Source organism: Lathyrus oleraceus, chromosome 6 (genome assembly GCF_024323335.1).
Source record: "Lathyrus oleraceus cultivar Zhongwan6 chromosome 6, CAAS_Psat_ZW6_1.0, whole genome shotgun sequence".
NCBI classification, from domain to species: domain Eukaryota; kingdom Viridiplantae; phylum Streptophyta; class Magnoliopsida; order Fabales; family Fabaceae; genus Lathyrus; species Lathyrus oleraceus.
In genome coordinates this window covers 311,280,801-311,295,442 of record NC_066584.1, presented here as the reverse complement: position 1 = coordinate 311,295,442, position 14,642 = coordinate 311,280,801, and the positions used below count along the sequence as shown (strand labels likewise).

Here is a 14,642-nt window from a genome sequence, read left to right as displayed (position 1 = left end):
GATTTTTATAAATAAAAAAATTAATATTAAAATTTTTGTTTAACATAGTTTTTATAAATTAAAAGACTAATTTTATAACATAAATATACATTATTGAAGATTAATATATTCTCAAAATATCAAAAAGATATATTTCAAAAATAAGTTTTATTAAAAATTATTTAAAATAGCTTTAAACTTATATGATTTTTTTTAAAATTTAATATTAAAAAAAGTTATAGGAAAATGATTAACTACTTAAATAAAATTTAAAAAAATATATCTAAACTAATCTTTATTTGAAAATATTTTTAAAAAAGTTATAATGTTTTCGTAAATAAAAATTTACAACACTACAAAAATCATTAAAAGAAAAACTGAAATGAAAGAAGCTAAAATTATGGGATTTTATTAGATACAACTTTAGTTATACCTTAAATAAATATCTTTAAATTAAAATAGATTAATTTATTCTTAAAATATGTGTAATATAAAAGTGTTTTAAATCAAATGCTTATTATCTAAAATCTAAATCAATAATTAATTATTATTTTTTCCATTTTAAAATATTTGTAGATATATTCCTTCATAGCACTTCATGTTAATAACTTAAAATAGTTTTATTATTAAATAACCGGTTTTGTTTTTCTCTCTAATATCTATTATTGATTAAAATATATATGGCTCCAACCAAATCAAATCATATACAACTCATTTAAATTTGTTGAAATTTAAACAAATTTTATCGACCAATAAAAAAAAAGGCTTATCTAAGATTTGGTAAAAACAAAAAAGTTAGTTTAAATTTGTGTATAAAAAGCATCCGTTTGAATCTCTTTTGATCAATATTTTTAGAGAAAAAGAAGCTCAAATTGAATCCAATCCCAATGGCACCAAGTATATCATTGAAGAAAAAAAGCAACAAGAAACAACATGCAGCACCTTGTTCATCTTCTATCCAATCACTTCCAAGAGATTTGTTACTTGACATGATTATAAATGTAACCTCTCAATCTTTTCTTGATCTTTACAACATGAAATTATGTTGTCATGATTTTCTTAAAGTCGCAGAAGAAAACTATGTGTTTCAAAAAGTTTCTTTGAATCAATTTCCATTGATTCAATGGTTTCCTAACAAGAAAGCATTATCCTTTTTAAAACGTTGTAAGGAAAGTGGAAATATCGAAAGTTTGTTTAGAGATGGATTGTGCGAATACTTTAGTTATCCGAACGGAAATATAGATGGTCTTGAGAGGCTAAAAATAGCCGCTCAAAAGGGTCATAAGGAAGCGACATACATGTATGGTATGATCTTATTGTGTTCCGAAGATTATGAATCAAGAAAGCAAGGACTTGAACATATGCGTTCTTTGAGGATGTCAAAATGTATTATGAATTCAAGAAAAAAAGTTCAATATTTAACAAGTTCATTATGGAAAAATAACGGTGTATTGGCGCGCAATCAAACTCCTCTATGCGACTCGAAGGACACTTGCAAGGGATGGAGAGTGAAGAAAGGTAGATGGTTATTATTTGACGATGAAGACGATGACATTGAATCGTGTGAAGCTTGTAGATGGGATCACGAGTTAGAATTCTTTTATAAGTTATTTAATGTTTAATCTGTTAAGCACTGTTAGTGAAGGATTGTCTTGTTAGTTTCATCTGTTAAGCACTGTTATTAAGAAATTTGCCAAACTTTGTATGACTTATTTATCTTATAATAGTTTTCTTAATACTGCAAATGTTTATTGTTCACAGTTTGTTTAAGATTTTTTTTATCTCTTGTTACACTTTTTTTCATAAAAACAAAACTGTATTATTGTTCTAATTGTATCTGCACCACAACCACAATGCAGCAACCACATTCATGGCCGCAACACAATCACGACTCAAAACCTGCATTGTCAAAAGTCTCGATCACAGCTACAACAACTACAAAATAAACTGACTATTTTTAAGCAATCGGTATTGTTAAAAAATCCAAATTCTCTATACCATTTTGAGGAACTCAAGAAATCCAGAAACTGTATTCACAGTTTTTCACCTGCACGATGCAGGACTGTTCTAAGTTCGTCCGCTATCTGATGAAGGAGAATTGGTTTCCGAATCACTCCATTCATTCCTGCCAGCATGCATCTATCCTTCATTTGCTCTTCTGCGTTTGCTATAAGAGCTATGATCAAAGGCCATTTAGGGCCGTTGAACTTCCTGATCCTAGTCGCGACTTCAAAACCGTCCATTTCAGGCATGTGAATATCCAACATAATAATTTTGAACGCGTTACCACCAGAGCCAGTTATAACACTCACGCACTCAAATCCTGACGAAACTGCAGTTACTTGACAACCGAGCTTCTCAAGTAGCTTCTTCGTCACGATCCTGTTTAAACCATCTTCGTCTGCTAATAAAATCTTGAGGCCTCCAAACTGTGAATTTGAATAATCTTTAGGTGCAAGCACGTATCTTTCCAGTGACGGTCCTGTCTGAAACTTTAGAAGAAGTGACACGCCTTGCGCCAAACCCTGAGAGTCTGGTAATATCAATATATTTCCTTGCATTATCTGCACAGCATGACGAATTAAAATAGTTACATAAGGTCCCAAATTTTTTGTTTTGAAGCAGAAATTAGAGGAATCATAATGCTTTAATAAAATAATTGTATAATATTATATGAGTATAAAGAAGTAAGAAGCTACTTTATCAGATTTTAAGGCACAAAAGATGCTACTTTACAATTCTATTATCAATATAATAATACACCCACCTAACCCCAAAAAGCTCAAGCCTTCTTATTGATGAAAAGGAAATGAGAAATTTTGTAGTTTTGTTCATATTGGAAGTCTAAAACTAACTGGTTGATCTTACAATTAAAGAAAAGACACCACAAAAACATTGCAATTTCTTCATGTTTCTCTAATGATGTCTCTAAAGTCAGAATCCGGATGATGTTAAGTGTGTCTGTGCGAGGTAAACACACAATGATCCTTCCGATATCGGGAAAAATAGCTTCACTGCGACACTGTTAGGATAAAAGGATCACGACTCTATTCTTAATTAATATGTTGTTTTGCTAAAAGAGTTTCGGTTATAACAAAAGAGAATTTTCAGTTTTTAGTTGAACCAGTATGGAGAGTAATCTACGAAAAACTGTCAAATATAAGTAATCAGTGAAAGAAGAGTCTCGACACAACGGTTGGAGTTTCTGCCATGCGATTAGAAGGTCACAGATTCAAGTCAACATTAAGCTCGCCAAATCAAACCCCCGTCCTTTTAGCAATAAATGTAAACAATAAACGACATATTTTTGATACACAAACATAACATAATATAGACAGTGATGCACCTACCTGTACCAACTTCCTGCACATGTTGAAGCTCAGACCCTCCTTAGATTCACTGTTGTGATTCAGCATCCTACCGACTTGTTGTTTTGTCGAAATTGATCCACCAGACTGAGAACTATCAGTAATCTGAAAATCAAATTTTACATGTACGTACTCAACTGGGCTGCCTGATCTCCATACACCAAATTTTTTGTCATCCTTATCACCACCGTCGCTTTCAAGATAAACCCGAAAAACAAGATTCCCTCGGTCACACGTGTTCAATAAATAACCAATAATATGCATGATTACTTGAAAAGTCCTTGCTTCGTCGCCTAAAATTTTTTCAGGCAACGACTTCTGGACTTCAATTTGAAAACCAAAGCCTTGATACACACACAAGCACTTGGCAATGCAAGCAGCTTCCCTTAACATTGAATGTAGAAGGAAAGGTTTCATCTCTAACTGGAGACCACCCTTTTTATTTTCGGAAATGTCCATTACATCGTTTACTAAACTCGAGAGTACGTTGCCGACTTTCAACATTGTGTCACCGATAATCTTTTGTTCAGGCTTCATGTTACTTTCTTGAAACAACGAAAGCATCCCTACAACAGAATGCATAGGCCTCCTCATTCCATGGCTCATCACTGTCTGGAATGACTTCCTAGCCTGGCTAGCCATCATAGCGTTCTTTTGAGACTGCTGCAACGCTCGGTTTTGCTCTTCGAGTTTCTGTCTCATTAAGTGAGACTCTTCAAGAACCGACGCATGAGAAAGTGCTACAGCCACCTGATCAGCAACTACCTCAACTATATCCATCTCCGGACCCGTCCAAACCCTACCGTTCGAACTCGGAAGAACCAAAACCAGTATGGCATAACACGTATCAACCAACTCCGGCGTCCCACCTTTGAAATTCGAAACATTAAGCATCGGCATACGAATAGCCGCGACAGCACCCAACTCCTCGATACCACCACCAGCATCACCACTACTCGCAGCTCCTAGCTTAGATTCCGGCCTCAAAATCCTAACCCCTTTAGTTTTTCTAATCTCCAATACATCAGGATCATTCACAGGAATAGAATTGTGATGAAAACTCTTCCCAGAATCCGATTTCAACTCATGAGTCAAATACATCTCTCGTCTATCATTATTCGGCATCCAAACAGCACAATTATGCAAATCCAAAGCCTTAGAAAGCTCAACAAGAGTAGTATACAAAATCGTATGTTTATCAAGAGACTTCCTAATCTCCCTAGTAAGCATCCTAACATGCCAACTAGCTTCCTTCTGTTTCTTCATAATCCCAACCTCTTGACCCAATTCCATCACATTCTTCCTCAGAAAAAGCTCCCTAACCTTAATCTTAAGAAGGAGCGGGATTAAAGGCGGAAGTGTCAACGCCGTAGCACACGACACAAGAGCGGTGAGGAATTTAGCAACAGTAATACAAAGCAACAATCGAAAAGAAGGAGGACCGTGATAAGAAAAAGCATTGAGTAAATGAGTGATACCACATAGAACTATAAAGGCTATGAATTGAAGAAACAGCAACTTGAAAGGAACATTCGAACGACTAACAAAGTAAAAAAGTTCAATTGGGATTGAAAAATAAGCAAATGCAATGAGAAAATCACTAACTTTCTGACCAACAAGTATTGTATGGATACTGAAAAGCGCTTCTTCATCATCACAGTTACAGTTGTCATATTCAGAATCGGTAGCAGAAGCATAAAAAGTAGTAAGATTGAAAAGCAATAACAACAGAATAAGAGTTTTCATTACACTAAAGCCACTAAAGTCAATGAATTTTGTCAAATGATCAAAGAAAAACAGAACCTGATTAGAAAATGACCCAAATCAAAAAACCGATGAAGCAGATCGCAGAGAGAGAGGTAGAGATGAATCCTTGAAAAACCCAATTCTGAAAAGCTTGAATTGTTGTTGGGTTTGAACAAAAGTTTTGGACTTTATGATTACCACCACCTTCTCTCTCTATATAGAAATGAAGATGCGGCATAATACATACTATATTAGAGAGAGAAAGAGGGGAAGAACCGAATAAGACAATGGGAAAGATTAAAATGGAAAAACATATAGAAATGAAAAGTGGGACCCACGGAGTTGCAGATTTTACTACCTCGTACTGTTCAAGGTTTCAGTGGAGTGCATCCTCCCGGGACCTCGACCTTGTCAAACCATGTTCGTGTTCATGTTTTCTCCTCAACGAAGAACCTATCACCATGAACCTGTTCTGTTTTATTTTATTTTGTTTTATTTATTATACAGTGATTATTCCCTTAATAGCGTTTTTACTTTTTATGTATTTTATGGTTGGTTTACCGTTAAAAGTAATATTCAATTTTTGTTTAAGGAAATTGTTATCTAACCTATTACTCCCTTATGTCTTTATTATTTGTTAAATTCAATTAATATTTCTTTAAATACTACTATGAATTAAATAATTTTGTTAGGAACGATATCATCTATATCGTCTTCTAGAATACTAAGAGTTGATGAATATCTGATATAAAAAAAGTTGGTGAATAATTTATAAAAAAATTTAAAATATTTTTTGAGAGATGAAATATATATGGACTACAATGATCTTTGAAATTCAACTCATTTAAATATTAATTAAAAAATATCACGTTATTGACGTACACATTTCTTTATTCATTTTTTTTCCTTTTAATTTTTTTTTACACAATTATTTTTCTTTTAGTTAAAAAATTGACTAAATTCAAAAAATAAATTTAATTTGATTTTATGTTAAATGGAGACATATCTCAACGAGAACCATTTTGATTGTTCTTTGCTCGGATGGGTGTTACTATATAAAGATTATTCTCAATTATCTCAACAAAAGGGAAAAAAAGAAAAGAATAATTAGTGTATCCGTCGAGGATTGGGGTCATCGTGCCTACTTATCCTTATAGTACAATAAGAAAATCAAAGTTTCGTAGTTCATGGAACTAAGACGGACAAAGAAATGAAGACTTAATATAATTAGTGTTTAAACATGACAAGATATATGATGGTTGTTTGAATCAAAGAAACAAGGTAAAATGATATGAAATCGGTTGAAGTGGAAAAGAAATATGAAATTGATTGAGGTGGCAAAGTGGTGTTTGAACCTGATAATGGTATTTAAACCGAAAATAAACTTGAAGTGGTGTTTAAACCAAGTAGGTATTGAAGTGTGAGGGAAAACGGGTTGATGTAGTGTTTAAACCAGATAATGGTGTTTAAACCAAAGAGGATAAAAATGGTGTTTAAACAGAAGGGTTGGTGTAATGTAGTGTTTAAACGGGGTAGTGGTGTTTAAACCAATATTTAAACCGAAATGTTGAATGAAAGGGAGTGTTTAAACTAGATGGTAGATTGGAGTGATGTTTGAAACAATAAAAGAAACATTGTTTAAACTAAAGGATGGGATAAAAGTGGTGTCTAAACCGAAGGGTTGATGTTTGAACCGGCAAAGTGGTGTTTAAACCGAAAGATGGAGGATAACGGTGTTTAAACCGGATGGTGGTATTTAAACCTAAACAAAAATGACGTTTAAACCAAGGCAATTGTGTTTAAACCTAAAAAGTGGTGTCTAAACCAAAAGGTCGGTGTTTAAACCGGAAATGTCGTGTTTAAACCAAAAGGTCAGTGTTTAAAGCGGAAAAGGGGTTTATGCCAATGCAATGGTAATGGTGCTCAACCAAAGCAATGGTAATGGTGTTTAAACTAGGAAGGTTGTTCAGACTGAAACAATGGTGTTTAAACTGAAGATGTGATGTTTAAACAAAAAGGTCAATAAGAATGGTGTTTCAACCACGGATAAAAGGAATCTGGTGTTTAAACCACGAATAAAAGGAATGTGGTGTTTAAACCACTGATAAAAGGAATGCGGATTCTCTGATAAAAGGAAGGTTGTTCATATTCTCTTCTTCTTCTTCCACTTTCTGAGACTAAGTGAATGAGAGTTTCGAAGAGGTTGCAGAGAGTGGATTGTGAGGATGAGGTTGCTCTGAGATTCGTGAGGTTGAGCTCTACTCCATTGAAGCTTCAATGTGGAGCTTTAATGGAGTATTTCGAAGGATCTTTGTGTGAGGGTGAGGAGAGAAGTTCTGAGATTCGTGAGGGTGAAATGAAAACGTGTGATTCTGAGTGATGAATTTCTGAGCATGTGAAGAGTGATTGACATTGTGAAGGTTGAAACCATTTATAGGAGATGAGTTTAACAGAGAGATTAAACTCTATTAACTCAATTAGTTAGGATCAATGCGATGTTAGTTAGGAGTTAACTAACTTTGTTAGTTAGTTAGTTAAAGGAAATAGAAATTAGTTGGAAATGTTAAATTTCTATTAAATCAAAAGATAATTAATTTAGTTTTTAACTTTTTCCTGTTAGTTTAGTTTTTCAATATTAAGGCAAGTGTTAGTTGATGAACTGAACCATGACTTATTATTGCAGGTAATTTGTGTGTAATTGTTATGGATGACCTGTTGAACCATTGGACTCGAGCTACAAGTAACTTGCAGGTGGATGGATTTTGCATGCTAGTACAAATGTATGTTGACTTGTTGGTGCAAGTCATTTATATGGAAATGTAAATTTTTGTTGTTGGTAATTAGACTGCAGCAGTTGCAGGTTGGTTTGCTTTGTGGTTCATGTTAAGTTGTGTATGATGCCAGTGTGTATTGATGATGATAAACCAAGGCTGCAAGTCACTTGCCTAGTGTAAATGGACTCATGTTAGGGCAAAGTCGTGTTTGGTCTAGACTGCAAATAGGTTTTTTTCAGGGTTATTGTTTGGATTACAATCAGGGCAAGGCAAGTTAGGCCAAGGTTTGCTCAAGGTTTAATGCAATGATATTGTATGTGCAACTATGTACAATGTTTGTAGTGCATTTTAAGGCCTATGATGATGCGTGTATTGCTGCAGGATTATCATGGTGAGTTATTCAAAATGTTGTTGGTGGTCTGCTATTGTTGCTAGGTTTGCCATGAATATGTATGATATGTCTTAATATCTCATCATGCATTGCTTTGTTTCAGCTTTGGCACTTGTTTAGATGATTTCTTCAAGTTTAGGTCCATCTTATATTGCATATTTGTATTGGATTCATCGATATATGTTTGAATGATGTATGTGTTAATTAGATTAAGCGTGGGGTCGTTGGTTTGTGGCAAGGTAGATCAAGGCAAATCATAACCAAGTTCAAGGCAAGGCATGATCAAGTGGATGCAAAAATGAAATTTCTTGCTCATGAAGAAACATAATGATGGAAACTCAAGAAATAATGCAAGAATGAAGATGTAATTAGTATTAGGGATGAAAAACGTGATGGTTGACCAAAAAGTCAACTTTTGTAAAAATGCATTTTTTTATATTTTCTTTTGTAATAGACAATCGTACATGCCAATTTAATGAGTGAATGAACATTTATTGGATGAGTAATCTTTATGAATGAAAAAATGTTTGAAATTCTCATTGAATTTTTACCTTGAAATCCAAGTTTTAAATCAATCTTGCCATGGAACCTTGAATGGACTTATGGGTTAAGTGCGAGACTTAAGACACTTAAACCAAAGTGTTATGACTATATGATGACATAATGGACAAACACAAATGAGCTATGAATCATGACCAACAAGAACAAGTGCATTGTGAAACATGGCCCAATGAATGCACCTAGAGACCTAAGTCAATGGTCTACGTGTAAGACCCCAATTTTGACCCTAAGATCCCGCACGCTATCTCATTATTTGCATTGGCTTTGGGATCACACCTTGGTATCCTACTCACCCATAATTCATTGGTTTTACATTGGGATAGGTCACCAATCATATTTGATTGTATCATACTTCGTTTTTCTTTGTTTACTAACCAAAATACCAAAAATATGTCTAGTATAGTTTCATTTCTTTTGTAGGTAGTGTCTGCATCCATTTGTGCCCTATCAAGTTCATATCTAGGGTTTGAGACCCTCAATGCAAGAGATCAATCAAGGGAACATCCACATTGGTTTTAAGCATCATATATGTATCCCCATGTTCTTTATTTGTTATTTTGATCAAGAATTCATCAATAGTTTCAAGTTTGTTTGCCTTGGAAGCCCTAATTCATTTGGGTATCTTGTGTGACTTCCTCAGCAAGTTTCTTCAATAATTGGTAAAAAATTCCAAGGTATACTCCATTTTACTTCATATTATGCATATATGATCCTCCATGAGCCCCAAAGAGCAAAATAACTTCAAGTTTGCAAGTTGGTTTAAAGAGGTTGACCAGAGAAAGTCAACTGGTCAAATATAGGGTTCCTAGACCATGTCTCCTAACATTTTTGTCATATAAAAATGATTCCAAGAGCACAGTTACTATTTTGACATTCAAAACAACTTTCATGTTGGCATCAAGATCTAGTTTTTCTTGGAAAGTCATTTTTTATGGTGAACGATTATAGGTCATTTTGTCGGTGCCCTAGATAGAATGTCAACTTCCAAGGACCATAACTTGCTCAATTTTCATGATATGAAGACCATACAAGTTTCATGATCAATTTTAATATGTCTTATCCAACTTTTCTTCTTTGAGAAAGATCCAATTATACTTTCAAGGGCATGTACCAAGAGGAAACATTATAGGTCATTTTGGGCCATCATCATTGAACAAGCAATTTTCCTCAACTTCTAAAATCCATAACTCCCTCATGCAAGATTCAAATGGTGTCAAACTTGTGACCAAATTGAAGAGGATTGAAAGATCTACAACTTTTAAGAAAGAACCATTTTCATTTGAAGCTCATAGGAAAAGTTATTCAAGGTGGAAAAAATGGTCATTTGACTTTTAACTTAGAAAATTTTCAACTTTGTTTGATTCTTCCAACTTCTACCTCCAAATTCATCATTATCCAAGCTCCAAATGGAAAGCTTTTCAAAATAAAAGTTTTCCCCCTTCATGCTATCTTTCCAAAGAGTCCAAGATCATGACATTTGGATCATTTTTTCGTGACTTGCGCATGGGTGTAATGCATGGCCCTATTTGGAAAGTTCCACGATCAATTTTCATTTCACATTGCATGGCTTCATGTTAAGGTTTCAGCATCATTGGCACATGATTTTAGATTCATTTCAATCACTATTTGGGCCTTGTGCATGACCATGCAAGCATGCATACTACATTGCTATTTTTGGACAGATTTTGAAAGTGTGTGGAAAGCATTTGAAAATCCTATAAATACAACTCCTCATGCTCAGAATTGAGGACACTTTCTCCCCAACCAACTTTGATTTGCAACCTTCCCACCCTCCATTGACATGATAACCTTGAAGATTTCACTTGAAATCGAGCTTCAACTCCCCTTCTAAGGGTCCAAGCCATTTATGTATCCAATTCACTTCCTGCAAGTTGATAGAATCAAGGCAAGGCAATTTGGGGGAGAGATCGATCTCCATTGCTGCAAACAGAAGGTGATTTTCTAGAATTTTCTCTTCTTCGATTCTCCCTCAATTCTCCATCATTTTGCTTGATCTTTAGTTGTCTGAAGTCCTACCAATATAGGCAACAAGATTGAGTTTCTTTGATGTCAAATCGAAGCAACTCAGTTCATACACCTCGATTTTCAATTCCACATATATAGTGAGAATTGGAAAACTTAGAGGTCAGATTCGTGCTCTCCAGCATTTTTCCTTTAAAATAGTATATAGATCTTGAATTTTTATGAACTTTGGTGGTGGACCAGTTCGGTGAGGTCCACCGGAGAAGATGATCGGAGCCCTAGCTCTGGCGGTGTGCTGGCTCAGTCCAAGCCCTTTGATCTTGACCCAAGGTTCTAATCCTGGCCTTTGGTTTGTTTGAATCAGTTTGCAACGTGTTTGACTTGGTGCATGATGGACACCACACGCGTGGCCATCAGATCTGCCACCTCAATTAATGAGGGAGATCTGATGGCCCTTGTTTTTTCCTTTTTATTTTTATTTTTTGATTTTATTTTAAATACCTTTATTTTGTTTAATTCATATAAATTTCATTTTTAATCCAAAAAATATGGGACTTTCACAAAAATCTTTAAATATTTTTCTCTTCCATATTTTGAATTAGAATCATTTTTTGGATTAACTTTGATATTTTTTGTGAATTAAATGATTTTTGAGTTTTTTAAAAATATTTGTAAATACTTCTGACTTTCCAAAAAATCTAATTTGTTTTGTCTAAGGTCCTTTGACCTTGTTTGACCTAGGATAAATCCTTTGGCCATTTATTTGGTGATTTGAAGGGATTTAAGGTTTTTCTCTTTTTAAAATGCATTTTATTTCATTTTTAATTTGATTTTTAATTGTTTAATTGTTCAAAAATATTGTTGAGCCATTTGGTTGACTTTGTGTTGTTTGATCTTCGGTTTGGCCTTGATCATGGTTGATTTGAACTTCCATTTGATCAATACTATTTGATTTAGGGGGTTGATGAAATGTACATTTCATCCCTCAAAATGAATGAATAATATTGATTAGATGAAATTCCTCCTATGATCAATTTGGGTTTCCCTTTCCATTTCCCTCTTCATCTTCATCCTTCTTCTTCCCCAGTCCATCATTGACCAATGAATTCTCAAATATCCAAATGCCAGTTGATTCATCAATGACCTTGTGTCAGATGAATCAACATGAGCTTGATTGAGATAGGTCCCTCCCATTTTATTTTTGTGTGTGGTATGTTTTAGGAGCTTGGTTCTTTGTACCATGTCTCTAACATGCATTAACACCAATATTTTTATTGCCCGACCTCAGATAGTTGTGACTTCTACATAAGTCCAATTACGATTGCTTAACATAGAGCTAAATCTGTCCCCAAAGGCATAACATTCTTATAAGTGAGATTGTAAGTCTCCCATTCTTCATGGCATTGTGTGAAGACTTAACCTTTTTTCCATTTGTGAGAGCTAGTGGCATACTTGTTGATTTATCCAAGTTGGATCCCTTCTCATAGATGATGTCTAGGTTCATGTCTTCATACTTGTGAATGGATGTTTGAGTGTTCTCCAAGGAATGACTTAAACAATTGAACTCTTCACTAACATTTGACTAACATTTCTTTATATTTGCTTTACTTTTAATATCATTTACTTAATACAATTTAAATTTCAGTATCTTTCATTCATTGCCATTTACATTTCATGCAAGATGTTTATTTTTCTGTCATTTTCACTTTGCTCATTTGTGCCATATCATTTGTGCTTGTATATATTGTGTGCTTGTGACTTTGTTCTGTTTGTGGTCTTAGGACCTTAAAATACTTAATAACAACAAAAATCCTATAAAAGATATGTTGATGGACTGTAGGCACCATTCCCTATGCTCTGAAGGACTTGGCCAATGCCACTATTTGAGACTGGGTTATTCTTGACAGTGCCTTTCATCTGATGCAAGCCTTGGGATTTCCACTGGGTTTATTTGTCACTTTGCCTTTGTGCTTACATTGTTATATATTATTATTGTTAATGTCCGATGATTGTTTCTATGAGTTTTCCACAAGGTATATTTCATATGATACATTTGAAGAGATTGAAGACTGGTTGCTATTGGAGTGCTTGCTTGGATGTTATGTCTATCTTTATTTGATGCCTTGATCTTCATATTAATTGCTTGGATGTTGCTTATGCTTGTTGCTTGCTCAATAGTCCAGAGGAAATGGGTTTCTATCTGAAATTCTTGTCTTGTGGATTGCTTCCCATTGATCAGATCTTTTCAAATCTTAAATTTTGATTTTGTCTAGGGTAGTCCTTCATCTCCTCCCTTCTTTATTTAATTTCAATATCTCTCCCTCATTTTAAAACCTTATTTGCTTGTGTTTTTCAAACTTAGACTTGTTTTAATGATTAGAAACTTTGGTCTTATGCCATTGATTTTCAAAACTTTTTCTTAATTAAACTTGTGCATAAACCTAATTATATTGACTTAATTTCAAAAGACAAAAAGAGCTAACAACCTCATCTAATCTCTTTTGGTCTTTGTGCCCTTTGTGCCCTTTTTCTTTAAACTTTTACAAAAGAAAGTGTTTAGATTTGAGTTATCTTTGGTTGAGATATAATTCTCCCATTCTATGATATATTTTATTGTAAGTCTTTCCACTTATTAGGGGTTAGTGACATACTTGTTGATTGAATCCAAGTTAGAGCCCTCCCTCTTAAATGTTGTAAAACACTCATTATCGGTGGATATTTAGTTGAGTATTCTCCCCTTGATAACAAAAGATATTTAAACTTTTGTTAAAATCAATCCACCAATCCTTTGAAATTTTTACCATGAACTACAGAGTTTTGATCCCTCATTTTATGTTGGTACGCAGGCATAAGACCGAAAGTATTGTCAAACACAAAAATATAATAAATGAATTCTTTTCTCATCACCCCATTCTATTTTTATCAAACATCTTTTAAACAAATACACTTGCACACAAAAGGTCTCCCTAGGAGTACTTAGGACACTTTGGGTGCTAATACCTTCCCTATGTGTAACCAACCCCCTTACCTGTAATCTATGACATTTTATTAATTTTGATTTAAAAACTTCTTATCTTTGGGTTTTGTTCTTACTTTTTATCATTCCTTTAGAAACAATAAAAGCATGGTGGCGACACTAGTTTTTCATTGACGTTGGGTTTATCTATAGCTCGATGGTTACGAATGCACCGCTACACTATGAGGTAACATGGATCAATTGGATCAAATAGTCCATCAATGATATGAACAATAACTAGGGCTTCCGATACCCCAATGAAAATCAAATGATCCAACGACATACAAGGCCAGGGATTAGGGTTTTGGTGCATAGGTAAACACCATGTTCGCAACTTCCATGAACCAAGGTATCAAGCACTAGAAATTAGGGTTTTCACCCCTTAATTCCATATTATGAGCATTACCATTATCCTAGGGCTTAATCCTTAATCAAACCCTTGCTCCATAAACTTTGAATCTATGATGATTATTAGAAAGTGTTAACATGAATGAATGATGTACTTGTATGAGACATGAATGATTGCGGATGAATCTCAAATCAAAGGTTAGATGAAAAGTGAAAAGGGGATGACAAATTTTGAGGTATGGCATTAGGGAATAAGTATTTACAGGGGCTTAAGGACCTAGGATTTAGGAAATACTTTGAGGCAATAGTCGATCCCCCTTGAATAGGAAAGGTTGTTGACTACCTACTTTCAAAGGAGTCGTGGTATGACCCTTTCTTATATTCTCATGTGACTAGTGTGAGGGTAAAGGTACTATCCATGTCCTTTGTCCCAAGGGAGAGTCCTCATGATTTGTGAAGATGTCTTTTGGACAATG

The 14,642-nt window shown here is 34.2% G+C and overlaps 2 protein-coding genes across 3 annotated transcripts; one reads left to right on the top strand and one right to left on the bottom strand.

The window, feature by feature from the left end:
* Positions 1–866: 866 nt before the first annotated feature.
* LOC127095385 (putative F-box protein At1g67623) lies at positions 867–1,601 on the top strand. The gene has a single exon (XM_051034085.1). The coding sequence runs from the start codon at positions 867–869 to the stop codon at positions 1,599–1,601; it is 735 nt and encodes a 244-aa protein (XP_050890042.1).
* Positions 1,602–1,833: 232 nt separating this feature from the next.
* Positions 1,834–5,577, bottom strand: LOC127091511 (protein EIN4). Of its 2 annotated transcripts, none has more exons than XM_051030175.1 (3): positions 3,330–5,577; positions 1,978–2,543; positions 1,834–1,878 (listed from the first exon to the last, which is right to left on the bottom strand). In XM_051030175.1, the coding sequence occupies exons 1-2, from the start codon at positions 5,091–5,093 to the stop codon at positions 2,013–2,015; spliced, it is 2,295 nt and encodes a 764-aa protein (XP_050886132.1). In that variant the 5' UTR covers positions 5,094–5,577; the 3' UTR covers positions 1,834–1,878; positions 1,978–2,012. The 2 variants fall into 2 exon arrangements, with proteins under 2 accessions (XP_050886132.1, XP_050886130.1); XM_051030173.1 differs by having other exon boundaries at positions 1,834–2,543; positions 3,330–5,306; positions 5,452–5,570.
* Positions 5,578–14,642: the final 9,065 nt, after the last annotated feature.

What these genes read in the sequence shown, in the direction of transcription:
- LOC127095385 (XM_051034085.1), top strand. Translation starts at nt 867, where the DNA reads ATGGCACCAAGTATATCATTGAAGAAAAAAAGCAACAAGAAACAACAT.
- LOC127091511 (XM_051030175.1), bottom strand. Translation starts at nt 5,093, where the DNA reads ATGAAAACTCTTATTCTGTTGTTATTGCTTTTCAATCTTACTACTTTT. An exon ending in TGTGCAGGAAGTTGGTACAG is followed by an intron (nt 2,544 to 3,329) that starts GTAGGTGCATCA and finishes CATGCTGTGCAG; the next exon opens with ATAATGCAAGGAAATATATT.